We start from the raw sequence: 15,962 nt of genomic DNA, 5'->3' as shown, positions 1-15,962 counted from the left end.
TATCTCTCTCTTACTTATACACACAGGCTCTTAATCATAGATACTCATGATCTCTCTCACTTGCACATACAGGTTCTCAATCATACACTTACATTCATGCTCTCTCTCACACACACAAAGAATAATCACACACAGGCTCTCAATCTCTCACTTATACACATGCTGTCTCACACACTGTCTTCTTCAGGCCGATGCTGCATGCGCCAGCTTGGTCTCTTCTTCCCGTGCGCGCGGTCACGACATAACTCACTGTCTGGACTGATCCAGGTACGTACAGGGAACAGCATTTCAAGCCCGGGCGGAGGATAAGCTCTTATTCACTGGGCCAGGGGGAGCAGCTGCGTCAGCGGGGGATCGGGAAGTGCGGTGACACTGGTTGAGAACTGCTGTCCTAATTTATAGACTATTACAGTGGAAAATAGAATGATGTAAGGATAGTGAGAACGTAAGGTGTGGGGGCAATGACTTGAGAAAGAAAGTCTTGTTCTTGTTTTTATGTTTATAGTATTTGTATTACAGATTTTATGAATGTTTTTATTGTTAAATGCTTAGAAATTACGATTTGTGGTATATACATTTTAAATAAATCAAAATTTCCTTCACCACCACCACCACCAGCCAGAGTTGCTGAAAAGTGGCAGTTCTTCCCTGTGAAACCATGTTTGGTGTCCATGGCCCAGTCAAGAAATTTTTCATTACTCAAATTTCTTCTCCTTTTTTCATCAGCATGCCTGAGAAGCTAGCCAGTGGCTTCAAGAGATGCCCAAAATGTTTGCAGAAGAGTCACCTCATCCATGTGTGTGGCTCTATTGCATCTGCTTATCAGAGAAAAGTAATTAAGTGATATTTCTTTATATTAGCCAGTCTGGCAAGAAAATGTGAATCAATTACCTGATTTGGACTGTGAGCCAGACATAGTAGGTAGGATGCATCAATTGGTGTTCTAACAAACAGAAGCACAGTTGCATTAAATGCAAGATCATTGCACAGAGCAGACTTTAGACAGCACACTGCAATTTCCAAGCTCTGACAAAATAGGAGTCCCTATCTCTAAGGATGAGCTCAGAAGACAGACATGCAGTGTTGTACTCCATTACACTATCTGATATAATAACAATCAACAGTAGTAAAAACTTGGTAAGAGGCTGGTCCAATAACTGAGTGAAAATGCCATGCGCTACTATACAGGAAATCTGGGTTCAATTTTTGAGCACAGCTGCAGCTCATGTATCATTCACAGCCCCAGGGAAATTCAGTCCTGCCGCAATGGCTACATCTAGTGGCTAGTCTCATGGTGCCAGCTTTCATATGGAGCAGCTGTCTATGACCATCAGCAAAGAACTGTTGTTGCAATGGCTGGGCTAGATAGGATGACTTTTTCTACTGGGCCTTCAATATTTTGCAGGTAGCTGAAACACTGATGGAGGAAAGCCCTCCCCCAGTTGAGTCTCTATAGAACACCAGTGCTTATCCCCAATTAGCACTGTAGTTCGGGTGAGAACTACTAACAATCCTACTCTGCAAAACTTGTTGCATATTTGCAGTAATTGCACAAACTCTTGATCTCTAAGGAGACCCCTGATGTGGAACTACCTACTCTCCCATTAAGATTGGTGTAGGAAACAGCCACAATGCCAGAAAGATGACTTCAAAGGCTTCATGGCCTTACCTGTCTGTGTGGCTTCTTGACACTTGATGCCTCTCTCTGTCTGACAAGGAATTCAATGTCTCTGGTCTCCGGAACTCATCCAAATCTCTGAAAGAGAACAAAAAGGGAATATAATGATGCCCCAGTAAAATTAAATTTCTGAAATGAAGATCAACAATGTAGTTGGATAACAATGACATCTCTTTAAAGTACAAACATTTGGGACAATTATGATCCTTGCCTTCAACAGTCAACGTAAACACAGATGGAGGGCTTTTACTTAATCAAAACATTTAAAACAAAGGCAACTTTCCCCACAAACTGGGTGACACTGATAGAATGTCTATAAAAAAATAGACAATACACCGTGCAGTAAGATTCTCAAAGTATCCACACAATTCTGTCATTGCACCTTGGGCCTGTCCAGTGACACCCCCTGCAATTCCAGTACTGAGGCCTATACACAACTCTGTTAATGCAACTCAGTCCTGCCTTGCAACTATTCCTGATCCATTAACTTTAATCCAACAATTTATTTATAATTTAGATTTCTATGCCAACCAGGTAGAGCTCCAGGTGGTTGTACAATACATAAAACAAACACAGTAAAGCAAAGTTGCTTACCTGTAACAGGTGTTGTCTGAGGACAGCAGGACGTTAGTCCTCACACATGGATGACATCAGATGGAGCCCGATGCGGAAAATTTATATCAAAGTTTCTAGAACTCACTAGGCAAACTGAGCATGCCCAGGGAATAGCCACCACTATTAATTGCATCAGTAGCATGGGATCTTCTTGGTGTTTGGGTAATTGCCAGGTTCTTGTGGCCTGGTTTGGCCTCTGTTGGAAACAGGATGCTGGGCTTGATGGACCCTTGGTCTAACCAGCATGGCAATTTCTTATGTTCTTATGGCCTATACCATATGGGGACTCTCTTCACAGTCTTGTAACATAGAATTATGATAAAAAAAAAAATAGGAGAAACCCAACTCATTGGAGTGGCAGGTGGATTTCATGAGGATTAACATCCTGCTATTCTTGGTGAACACCTATTACAGATAAGCAACTCTTTCTCCGAGGACAAGGAGGATGGTAGTCCTCACACATGGGTGAATCCTTAGCTAGAGGCTGCTCCCACACACAAAAGGGGACCAACAGACAACACTGGTGCTATTGGTAACAGAGGGGGAAACAGCCTGAATGCAAACATCAGGCCCTAGGTTGGGAAAGTTGGGTTCTACCTCAAGTGGGTTCCGGAGGACAGACTGGCCGAACCTACCGTCATGTCAGCCATCCCTATCCAGACAGTAATGTGATGTGAATGTGTGGAGAGAACAAGTCACAGCCTTGCAGATCTCCGCAGGAACTGCTTGCACATGGGTCATAGACGTTGCCTGGCTCTGACAGAATGAGCCTTGGCATGACCCCCAAGAGGTAGACCTGCTTGGGCATAACAGAAGGAGCTGCAATCTGCTAGCCAATTGGATAGTGTCTGTTTACAATGACAACGCCCAACCTATTCTTATCAAAACAAAAAGTTGAGTGGACTGTCTATGGACTTCGTCTGCTCCAGATAGAAGGCTACGGCTCACTTGCAGTCCAAACTGTGCAGTGCTCGCTCGTCTTGGTGTGAATGGGCCTGGGAAAGAAAATTGGCAGGACGATGGATTGGTTAAGAAAGAAATCTGTCACCACTTTAGGCAGGAACTTAGGGTGCGTACACAAGACCACCCTGAATGATAAAACTTAGTATAAGTGGATAAATCACTAAGGCCTGGAGCTCGCTGACCCTGTGCGCTGAAGTGACCGCCAGAAAAATATGACCTTCCAGGTCAGGTACTTCAGGTCATAGGTGCACAGCGACTCAAAAGGAGCTTTCATCAGCTGAGCTAACACCATGCTGAAGTCCCAAGACACAGCAGGAGATCTTAGGGGAGGCTTCAATTGAAGCAGGTCCCGCATGAAACATACAGAGATGGGCGTACCATCTACATCATGGTGGTATGCGCCAATTGCACTAAGATGAACTCTGACAGAGTTGGTTTTTAAGCCAGCCTCCGAAAGCTGCAGAAGCTAATCAAGCTGTTTTTGTATGGGGCAGGACAATGGTTCTAGGGCCTGCTCACACCACACGGAAAATCTCCTCCACTTCAGTCCATAGGACTTTCTAGTGGAAGGCTTTCTAGAAGTCACCAGGACTGGAGACATATCCTCAGAAAGATCAAACGGCTGCAGGATTAACCTCTCAACATCCAGGCTGCGAGCAACAGGGCCTGGAGTTTGAGATGCTGCAGCCTGCCCTGATCTTCCATGATAAGATCTGAGGAAGTCCCCAGACTGATTGTTTTCCGGATGGACAACTCCCTCAGGAATGGAAACCATACCTGTCTTGGCCAATGAGGGGCTATATGGATCACAGTACCTCTGTCCTCGCAAAGCTTCAAGAGTCTTTGCCACTAAGGGAATCGGAGGATATACGTACAGAAGACCCTTGCCCCAATGGCAGGCAAGGGCATCTGAGGCTGGTTTGCTGTCTGACCTGGGCAGAGAGCAGATCCAATGTTCCTTTCTATTGCAGGGGGACGGGAACAGATCTATGTTCAGGTTCCCCTAGAGGCAGATTATCCAATTCATTACTCCTTGGTCCATTGACCACTCATGGGGTCGGATGGCTCGGCTCAGCCTATCTGCTACCACTTTCTCCGTACCAGCCAGGTATTTGGCCCTGAGCACCAAACTGTGAGACAGGGCCACGACTAGATCTAGACTGCTTCCTGACATAGGAGGTACAATCCCGTGCCTCCCTGTTTGTTCACATACCACATGGCTACTTGGTTGTTGGTCTGGATCAGGACAACTTCTCTGAAAGCCCACAGCTCCAGGACTCCCGGAGCTCCAGGCAGAATTCACAAGAACGTTCCTGAGCAGACCACAGGCCCTGGGTGTTGAGCCCATCCACATGAGCTTCCCACCTCAGGGTAGTTGCATCCGTGGTTAGCACAATTTGAGTAGTGAGATTCCGAAAGGATATCTCCTCTTCCAGATTGGAAAGTACCCACCACTAGGACAAGGAGTTCCTAAGAAACAGAGTGTCTCGGATATAATCCTGGAGGCTCTAAGTGGCTTGGCGCCACTATGACTTCAGGGTCCATTGGGCTCTGCGTGTGTGCAAGCATGCCAAGGAAGTAACATGGACGGTTGTAGCCATGTGGCCCAACAGCCTCAAAATGTAACCAGTTGATACCTGCTGGCTCTGTCGAACCTCTGCTGCAATGGTCGCCAAGGCACTGGCTCTCTGATGAGGCAGAAAGTCCTTGGCCTGAGCTGTGTCTAGCAGGGCTCCGATGAAGTCCAACTGAGGTGACAGACATTCGGTATTTGGGTAGTTGAGAACGAACCCTAGTGACCAACACCAGAGTGGTCAAGTGCAAGGATCTGGTGGTCCCTGCCTGAGACGTGCTCTTGACCTGCCGTCTAGATACAGCAAACATCACTCCCGGTCTGTGGAGGTGTGCTACCACTACAGACAGACATTTTGTGAAGACCCGTGGGGCGGATACAATCTGAACGGCAACACCCAGTACTGGAAGTGCTCTTTTCCCACCACGAATCTGAGATACTTCTGTGACCTGGGAAGATCTCGATATGAGTGAATGCATCCTTTAGGTTGAGGGAGCATAGCGAGTACTCATTTTGCAAGACAGGGATCAAGGTGCAGAGGGAAACCATCTTGAGCTTTACTTTTTTTTTTTTTTTTTAAAGAGGAGATGGGATAGAGATTTAATGGAGGATAAGGGAATGGGAAACGCAGCAACTAGGGGATTTTAATCTACCAGATATTGAATGGGATATTCCAACTGCAGTATCTTCTAGAAGCAGGGAGATCCTGGATTCTCTGCAAGAAGAACTGTTCTATCAAATAGTAACAGATCCACAACAGGGACAACATTTGTGATGATCATCTGGGAACCAGTGACTGCTGGATGGTGTGGTTCAATATTAGGATGTATTCTATGACAAGGGTCGCAAACTTCAGGAAAACTAGCTCTCTCAAAATGGGGAAGTACCTCAAGGAGTATCTAGAGAGAAGTAGAAGGGTAGGGGGAAAAGCTAAAAGGAAATTAAGGGCAACTAATCTTTTTGATAAGAATTTAAATAGAAGAGGAAAAAGTTATGGTTTTCTAAAGAAGTAGCTGAAAAGGTAAGGGAGAAAAGGTTAGCATTCATAAACTTCAAGAGACTGCAGAAAGAGGAAGACAGACATCAATATCTGGAAAAATTAAGAGAAGCTGGGAAAGAAGTCAGGAACGCAAAAGTTCAAACAGAAGAAAAAATAGCAAATATGGTAAAACGAGGGGCAAGATTTATTTATTTATTTATTTATTTTAGATATGTTAGTGATAGAATGAAGTGCAAAAGTGGCATCATGAGACTCAAAAGTGAAGGAAAGGAATATGTAAAGGCTGAGGAGGTAAAAGCAAAATTGCTTAACAAATATTTCAGTTCAATGTTCACTGTGGAAGGGTCTAGAGCAGGACCACATAAAACAAACACAAATAAGATTGGAAGTGAGGTAAACACTCAATTGATTTTCAGAACAGCGTATTCATGAGGCACTAAGTAAACTAAGTAGATAAGGCAAAGAAGCCCGATGGGATATATCCAAGTGTACTAAGGGAACTAGAGATGCCCTGGCAGCGCCGCTGGCCGACCTTTTCAATGCTTCTTTAGAGTTTGGAGTAGTTCTGGAGGACTGGGAAAAGGCAGAAGTGGTTCCTATTCATAGAAGTGGAAGTAAGGAGAAGGCTGGGAACTACAGACTAGTTAACATGACCTCTGTGGTGTGAAAACTAATAGAAGCGCTTTTAAACAGAGGAGAGTCCAATTTTTGGAATCCAATAGATTGCAAGATCTGAAGCAGCATGGTTTTACCAAAGGTAAATCTTGTCAGACAAATCTGATCAATTTCTTTGATTGGGTGAGCAGAGAGTTGGATCAAGGGGGAGCACTAGACATAGTATACTTTGATTTCAGCAAAGCCTTTGGCATTGTTCCACACAGAAGACTTATAAATTGGGCGCTCTCGGTATGAATCCTGGGTTAGGAAAAGGCTGAGTGGGAGATGACAAAGGGTAGTGGAAAATGGAGTTTGCTCTGAGGAGGTGGTTACTAGCGCTGTGCCTCAAGGATTGGTCCTTGGACAGGTTCTTTTCAACATTTTTGTGAGTGACATAACGGAATAGTTGTCAGGAAAGGTTTGTCTTTTTGCAGATGATAACAAAATCTGTAACAGGGTGCACAGGCAGAGTGGAAACATGAGGAGTGATCTAGTGAACCTTGAAGAATAGTCTAAGATCTGGCAGATAAGATTTAATGTTAAAAAAAAAATGCAGAGTTAGGAAGCAAAAATCCAAGGGAAGGTACAATGTTGGAAGTGAAATTCTTCTAAAAATAACGAAAGCAGAGGATCTGGGGGTAATTGTATCTGATAATTTTAAGGTTGCCAAACAGATGAATAAAGCAACAGTAAAAGCCAGAAAGATATGTGGCTGCACAGGGACAGGAAAGGCAAGCAGAAAAAGGGAGGTGATATTGCCCCTGTATAGTTCCCTGGTGAGACCTCACCTGAAAGACTGTGTACAATTCTGGAGACCGCGCCTTCAAAAGGATATAAAACTGGAGTCTGCCCAGAGGGAGGCTACTAAAATGGTCAGTGGTCTTTGTTCTAAAGCATATGGGTATAGACAAAGATTTAAACATGTACACCCTACAGGAAAGACAAGATAGGGATGATATGATATAGACATTGAAATATCTCAAAGATATGTATGTGCATGTTGAGTCTTATTCAAAGGAAAGGAGGCTCTAGAACGAAAGGTCATGAGATGAGGTTGAAAGGGGGCAGATTCAGGAATAAACTTAGGAAACATTTCTTTACAGAGAGGGTGACAGATGTGTGGAACAGTTTCCCAATAGTAGTGATGGAGACAAAAATATTATCTAAATATAAGAAAGCATGGGATATATACAGGGGATATATCTTGGTCAGATGGGCAGACTGGATAGGCCATAAGGTATTTTTTGTCAGTCATGTTTCTATGTTTGACTCCTCCTTGAATGTCCAGGTTGGCTTTCATTCACTGTCACTGTTATTTGTTCATCTTCTTCATGAGTGGTAAATTTTTAACATAATAGAGAAAACACACTGTATAACTGTGTACCTGTTTGTATGTGCATACCGTCTCATTTCATCTGTTCTATGAAACTCTCTGAGAGGTGTTGGTTTTACATGTGAACCCTATACAAACGACAGAAGAGCACAAAACACTAAGTTAGTACAACACATGGCTCAAGAATGTGTACAATTAGAATAAAGATTTTTAAAGAGCCAACTTCATGTCAGTTTATAATGCTATTAGGCTTTATTCCATCTACTTTCATAATTATTTCAGCACTATTGCAATTCTGTGTTTAGTACAACAGTCATTTCCAAGATGTTGAACCTTGATAAAATGAACTGAATAGAGAAAGACTATTAAGAAGCAAAATTACAATAATAAAAGTCTTTAGTGATTACTACAGAAGAAAAAAAAAACAGAAAATATACTCTTAAAATACTTTGCAGGCAATAATTAAACTGCCCACATTGGTGCAAAAACAGCAGGCAATTTTTACCCATGCATCTCCACCAATAATCAAAGCAAAAGTATGTGCATAGATTTTGCTCTGATTACAGTTGCAGAAAACAATACTTGGAGATGTGTGCCTGCTTTTTTTTGGCAAAACTATGCACACTGTTACCTCCCCTGAAATAACCTCATGTGTAAGAAGGCCTCCATAGAATGTCAGTAAAGCAAGTCTGCTTACTGTAAATGGTGTTTCCATAGATAGCAGGATGAAATCAGCCATGCTGTCTTGGGCTGTCCGTCAGGCCCGGGAAGGCGGAGCTTCTCAGAGCTTTCTACAGAGCTTTGCTCTCTGCAGCTGCGCATGAGTTCCCGCGCAGGAAAAGCAGATTCTCCTCAGTCTGTTTTTTCCGCACGCAGGAATACACACAGAGCTTCGCATCTCCTCAGCATCATCAAAATTGGTTTAAAAACAGATCGAAAAATGGAGAGGAAGGAAGGTCAAAGAAAGCCCAGGCCACCAGGGTTCAAACCTTGCCCCTGTGGGAAAATTATGTCGATTACAGACGGGCATGCTGCCTGTTATGTGTGTCTGGGCCCAGACCACAAACAGGAGTCCTGCAGACATTGCAGGAGAATGTCGCCCAGGGCTCAACGCCAACGGGCTGACAAGATAGAAAAACTGAAGTGGCTAGGGGCTCGTATGCCTCCCCCACCTCGGAGGCGCATTCTTAGCCGGCACCGGCAAAACACCACTTAATTGTAAAGACGAGGGCAGCCTCCATAGGCCCTAGCTCCTCGGGCTCAAGTGAGGCAAAAAGGAAAAAAGAACGCGCTCAAAAGGTTGGTGTTACGGGGACCCATACTGGGTCAGACCAAAGGCCCATCAAGCCCAGCATCCTGTTTCCAACAGTGGCCAATCCAGGCCATAAGACCCTGGCAATTACCCAAACACTAAGTCTATTCCATGTTACCATTGCTAGTAATAGCAGTGGCTATTTTCTAAGTCAACTTAATTAATAGCAGGTAATGGACTTCTCCTCCAAAAACTTATCCAATCCTTTTTTAAACACAGCTACACTAACTGCACTAACCACATCCTCTGGCAACAAATTCCAGAGGTTAATTGTGCGTTGAGTGAAAAAGACCTTTCACCGATTAGTTTTATTTTTATTTTTTTTTTGTAATATCTGTTTATTGATTTTAACTCTAAAAACATAAGCTGAACAGCCCTAACCTCTTCAGCCTTTCCTCATGGGGAGCTGTTCCATCCCCTTTATCATTTTGGTTGGCCTTCTCTGTACCTTCTCCATCGCAACTATATCTTTTTTGAGTTGCGGCGACCAGAATTGTACACAGTATTCAAGGTGCGGTCTCACCATGGAGCGATACAGAGGCATTATGACATTTTCTGTTTTATTCACCATTCCCTTTCTAATAATTCCAACATTCTGTTTGCTTTTTTGACTGTCGCAGCACACTGAGCCAACAATTTTAAAGTATTATCCACTATGATGCCTAGATCTTTATCCTGGATGGTAGTTCCTAATATGGAAACTAACATCGTGTAACTACAGCAAGAGTTACTTTTCCCCCTATATGCAATACCTTGCACTTGTCCACATTAAATTTCATCTGCCATTTGGTTGCCCAATCTTCCAGTCTACTCCTGTAATGTAACACAATCCGCTTGTGACTTAACTACTCTGAATAATTTTGTATCATCCGCAAATTTGATAACCTCGCTTGTTGTATTCTTTTCCAGATCATTTATATATATATTGAAAAGCACCGGTCCAAGTACAGATCCCTGAGGCACTCCACTGTTTACCCTTTTCCACTGAGAAAATTGACCATTTAATCCTACTCTGTTTCCTGTCTTTTAACCAGTTTGTAATCCACGAAAGGACATCATCTCCTATTCCCATGACTTTTTAGTTTTCTTAGAAGCCTCTCATGAGGGACTTTGTCAAACACCTTCTGAAAATCCAAATACACTACATCTACCGGTTCACCTTTATCCACATGTTTATTAACCCCTTCAAAAAAATGAAGCATATTTGTTAGGTAAGACTTCCCTTGGGTAAATCCATGTTGACTGTGTTCCATTAAATCATGTCATTTTATATTCTCTACGATTTTGATCTTGAGAATAGTTTCCACTATTTTTCCCGGTACTGAAGTCAGGCTCACTGGTCTATATTTACCCGGATCGCCCCTGGAGCCTTTTTTAAATATTGGGGTTACATTGGCCACCCTCCAGTCTTCAGGTACAATGGATGATTTTAATGATAGGTTACAAATTTTTAACTAATAGATCAGAAATTTCATTTTTTAGTTCCTTCATTACCCTAAGAAGCATACCATCTGGTCCAGGTGATTTGCTACTCTTTAATTTGTCAATCTGGCCTACTACATCTTCCCGGATCACAGTGATATGGTTCAGTTCGTCTGACTCATCACCCTTGAAATCCATCTACGGAACTGGTATCTCACCAATATCCTCATTAGAAAACACGGAAACAAAGAATTAATTTAGTCTTTCTGCAATGGCTTTATCTTCCCTAAGAGCGCCTTTAACCCTTCAGTCATCTAGTGGTCCAACCGACTCCCTCACAGGTTTCTTGCTTCGGATATATTTTTTTAAAGTTTTTATTATGAGTTTTTACTTCTATGGCCAACTTCATTTCAAATTCTCTCTTCGCCTGTCTTATCAATGTTTTACACTTAACTTGACAATGCTTATGTTTTATCCTATTTTCTTCAGATGGATCCTTCTTCCAATTTTTGAAGAACATAAGAACATAAGAAATTGCCATGCTGGGTCAGACCAAGGGTCCATCAAGCCCAGCATCCTGTTTCCAACAGAGGCCAAACCAGGCCACAAGAACCTGGCAATTACCCAAACACCTAGAAGATCCCATGCTACTGATGCAATTAATAGCAGTGGCTATTCCCCAAGTAAACTTGATTAATAGCAGTTAATGGACTTCTCTTCCAAGAACTTATCCAAACCTTTTTTGAACCCAGCTACACTAATTGCACTAACCACATCCTCTGGCAACAAATTCCAGAGATTTATTGTGCGTTGAGTGAAAAAGAATTTTCTATGATTAGTCTTAAATGTGCTACTTGCTAACTTCATGGAATTCCCCCTAGTCGTCCTATTATTCGAAAGTGTAAATAACAGAGTCACATCTACTCGTTCAAGACCTCTCATGATCTTAAAGACCTCTATTATATCCCCCCTCAGCCGTCTCTTCTCCAAGCTGAAAAGCCCTAACCTCTTCAGCCTTTCCTCATAGGGGAGCTGTTCCATCCCCTTTATCATTTTGGTTGCCCTTCTCTGTACCTTCTCCATTGCAACTATATAAGAACATAAGAAGAACATAATATCTTTTTTGAGATAAGGCGACCAGAATTGTACACAGTATTCAAGGTGTGGTCTCACCATGGAGCGATATAGAGGCATTATGACATTTTCCGTTTTATTAACCATTCCCTTCCTAATAATTCCTAACATTCTATTTGCTTTTTTGACTGCTGCAGCACACTGAGCCGATGATTTCAATGTATTATCTACTATGACGCCTAGATCTCTTTCTTGGGTGGTAGCTCCTAATATGGAACCTAACATCGTGTAACTACAGCAAGGGTTATTTTTCACCTCACCTTTTAACCATGACGGTAATTGTTTTGCCTTCCTTCCACTTTTCTTAATGCATGGAATACATCTGGACTGCGCCTCTAGGATTGTATTTTTAAACAATGTCCATGCCTGTTGAACACTTAACCTTTGCAGCAGCACCTTTCAGTTTTTTTTCTAACTATTTTCCTCATTTTATCAAAGTTTCCCTTTTGAAAGTTTAGTGTTAGAGTTGTAGATTTACTTATTGTCCCTCTACCAGTTTAAATTTGATCATGTTATAATCACTATTGCCAAGTGGCCCCGCCACCATTACCTCTCTCACCAAATCCTGCGTTCCACTAAGAATTGCAGGATAAAATAGCTCCCTCTCTTCTTGGTTCCTGAACCCATTGCTCCATGAAGCAGTCATTTATTACATCCAGAAACTTTGTGTCTCTAGCAAGTCCTGATGTTACATTTACCCAGTCAATATTGGGATAAATGAAATCTCCCATTATTACTGCACTGCCCAATTGGTTAGCTTCCCTGATTTCTCTTAGCATTTCATCATCTGTCTCACCATTTTGTCCAGGTGGACGGTAGTATACTCCTATCACTATACTCTTACCCAACACACATGGGATTTCTACCCATATAGATTCTACTGAGCATTTAGTCTCTTGTATGATCTTTGTCCTGTTGGACTCTATACCCTCCCGGACATAAAGTGCCACATCTCCACCAGTTGAACCTCCCTATCATTGTGATGTAATTTGTACCCTGATATAGCACTGTCCCATTGGTTATCCTCCTTCCACCAAGTCTCTGTGATGCCAATTATATCAATCTCATCATTTACTACTATACATTCTAACTCTCCCATCTTACTTCTTAGACCTCTGGCATTGGCATACAGACATTTCAAAGTACATTTTTTGTTTGTATTAACAACCTGCTTTTCAGTTGTTAGGGATAATTTGGAAATCATTAGCTTCAGTGATTTTTTACATAAGCACATGGACTACATTTGCTTTTATTGGAACCTCTCTGTTGGGATGCCCTAACTCTCCTGTTTCATTAGTATCCTTCAAGGATACATTTCTCCGAACTATGCACTGCTGAGTGACTGTCGGCTTTCCCCCTTGTTCTAGTTTAAAAGCTGCTTCATCTCCTTTTTGAAAGTTAGTGCCAGCAGCTTGGTTCCACTCTGGTTAAGGTGGAGCCCATCCTTTCGGAAAAGTCTCCCCCCTTCCCCAAACGTTTCCCCCGTTCCTTACAAAACTGAATCCCTCTTCCCTGCACCATCATCTCATCCACAAATTGAAACTCTGGAGCTCTGCCTGCCTCTGGGGACCTGCACGTGGAACAGGAAGCATTTCAGAGAATGCCACCCTGGAAGTTCTGGATTTCAGCTTTCTACCTAAAATCCTAAATTTGGCTTCCAGAACCCCTCTCCCACATTTTCCTATGTCGTTGGTGTCCACATATACCACGACAGTCGGCTCCTCCCCAGCACTGTCTATAAACCTATCTAGGTGATGCGTGAGGTCTGCCATCTTCGCACCAGGCAGGCAAGTTACCAGGCGGTCCTCACGTCCACCAGCCACTCTGCTATCTACATTTCTAATAATTGAATCACCAACTATGATGGCCGGCCTAACCCTTCCCTCCTGGGCAGTAGCCCTGGGAGACTTGTCCTCTGTGCGAGAGGATAATACATCACCTGGGGAGCAGGTCCTTGCTACAGGATCACTTCTGATCCAAGGCAGTACTGGGGCTGCCAGACTGGATTTGAGTCTTGGCTACTATGTCCCTGAAGATCTCATCAATGTACCTCTCTGTCTGCCTCAGCTCCTCCAAGTCTGTAACTCTAGCCTCCAGAGATCGGACTCGTTCCCTGAGAGCCAGGAGCTCTTTGTACCGAATGCACACATACAGTCTCTCACCGGTGGATAAAAAATCATACATGTGAGTGACACTTAATGCAAAAGACTAGAAAGCCCCCCTCTTGCTGCTGGACTGCTGCCTTCATCTTAGTTTTATTGAATTCCTAGTTAAGTTTAAGAACATAAGAAGAACATAAGAAGAACATTGACTCTTGGAACATCCGGCGGCCTAAAGCTGACATGGATGGCACAGCACCTGGGGTAGGAGGCAGGCTAGGCTTCACCGGAGCGTCCACGGGTGAATGTGGAGCCTCGGGGTCCCGGTTCCAGAGGAGGATGGGGGCTCCTCTTCCCGGGCCCTCTTCGGAGGTGGCTCGGTGGGGGCCAATGCTGCTCCGGTGTCGGCACCAGATAGAAACAGAAATGATGGCAGAAGACGACCAAATGGCCCATCCAGTCTGCCCAGCTTTCACACTTATTTTTCTCATACTTGTCTGTTACTCTGACCGCTGAGGTCAGGGCCCTCATTGGTAACTTTTTGATTCTAATTTCCTTCCACCCCCACACCACTGATGTAGAGAACAGGGCTGGAGCTGTATCAAAGTGAAGTAACAAGCCTAATTAGTTAGGGGTAGTAACTGCCGCAATAAGCAAGATACTCCCACGCTTATTTATTTACCTAGCCTGTGCAATTTAGTCCTTATTGGTTATTGTCTGAATATAAATCTTCTTTTCTCCGCCCCCCCCCCCCCGCCCCTGAAGCAGTGAGCTGCGCTATATATGTATTCAAAGTGAATTATCAGGCTTGATTGGTTCAGGGTAGTAACCGCTGCAACAAGCAAGCTACTCCCACACTTGTTTAATCCTTGTTGGTTGTCTGAATATAAATCCTCTTTCCTTCATTCCACCTGCCATTAAAGCAGAGAGCTGCTTGGATATGCATTGAAAGTGAAGTATCAAGTTTATTTGGTTTGGGGTAGTAACGGCTGCAACAAGCAAGCTACTCCCACGCTTATTTGTGAATGCAAATCCTTTTTCCCACATTTCCTCTTGCCGTTGAAGATTAGAGCAATGTTGGGAGTCGCATTAACCGTGTGAATGTTAATTGAATAAGGGTATTAATCAGCAGGTAGTAGCCGTCATTCCCGCAAGCCACCCCCATGCCTCGTCTCTTCATTCACATCCTCAAGAATTTATGGATCCACAGTGTTTATCCCATGCCCCTTTGAAATCCTTCACAGTTTTGGTATTCACCACTTCCTCCGGAAGGACATTCCAGGCATCCACAATGCTCTCTGAAGAAATACTTCCTGACATTGGTTCTGAGTCTTCCTCCCTGGAGTTTTAAACCGTGACCTCTGGTTTTGTTCATTTTTTTCCCAACGGAAAAGGTTTGTCATTGACTTTGGATCATTAAAATATTTCAAGTATCTGACAGCCTGTATCATATCACCCCTGCTCCTCCTTTCCTCCAGGGTATACATATTTAGATTCTTCAATCTCTCCTCATAAGTCATTCGATGAAGACCCTCCACCTTTTTGGTCACCCTTCTCTGGACCGCCTCTATCCTGTTTCTGTCCCTTCAGAGATACGGTCTCCAGAACTGAGCAAGGTACTCCAAGTGAGGCCTCACCAAGCATCTGTACAAGGGGATAATCACTTCCCTTTTCTTACTCGATATTCCTCTCTCTATGCAGCCCAGCATTCTTCTAGCTTTAGCTATCGCCTTGTCACATTTGTTCGCCGACTTCAGATCGCTAGAAACTATCACCCCAAGGTCTCTCTCCTGCTCCGTGCACATCAACCCTTCACCCCCCATCGAATACATTTCTTTCGGATTTCCACACCCCATATGCATGACTCTGCACTTCTTGGCATTGAATCTCAGCTGCGATATGTTCGACCAGTCTTCCAGCTTCCTTAAATCCCGTCTCATTTGCTCCACTCCTTCCGGTGTATCCACTCTGTTGCAGATCTTAGTATCATCCGCAAATAGACAAACCTTACCTTCTATCCCGTCCGCGATGTCGCTCACAAAGTTATTGAACAGGACCAGTCCCAACACCGACCCTTTCGGCACTCTGCTCATGACCGCTCTCTCTTCCAAGTAAGTTCCATTTACCATCACACATTGTTTTCTGTCCTTCAACCAGTTTGCTATCCATGCCACCA

At 43.4% G+C, this 15,962-nt stretch overlaps 1 protein-coding gene across 3 annotated transcripts in view; it reads right to left on the bottom strand.

The window, feature by feature from the left end:
* LRCH3 (leucine rich repeats and calponin homology domain containing 3) overlaps positions 1–15,962 on the bottom strand; it is a 225,848-nt gene that overhangs the window by 104,826 nt on the left and 105,060 nt on the right. For all 3 annotated transcript variants that reach the window (XM_029615406.1, XM_029615407.1, XM_029615408.1), the window contains exons 10-12: positions 7,871–7,947; positions 1,670–1,756; positions 892–943 (exon numbers count right to left, since the gene is read on the bottom strand). In XM_029615406.1, the coding sequence (XP_029471266.1) occupies positions 892–943; positions 1,670–1,756; positions 7,871–7,947 (216 nt within the window). The remainder of the gene's footprint in view (positions 1–891; positions 944–1,669; positions 1,757–7,870; positions 7,948–15,962) is intronic.

The sequence above is a fragment of the Rhinatrema bivittatum genome, chromosome 9 (assembly GCF_901001135.1).
Source record: "Rhinatrema bivittatum chromosome 9, aRhiBiv1.1, whole genome shotgun sequence".
Taxonomy (NCBI): domain Eukaryota; kingdom Metazoa; phylum Chordata; class Amphibia; order Gymnophiona; family Rhinatrematidae; genus Rhinatrema; species Rhinatrema bivittatum.
Note: the sequence above shows the minus strand (reverse complement) of the source record. Positions and strands in the feature narration are given on the sequence as shown.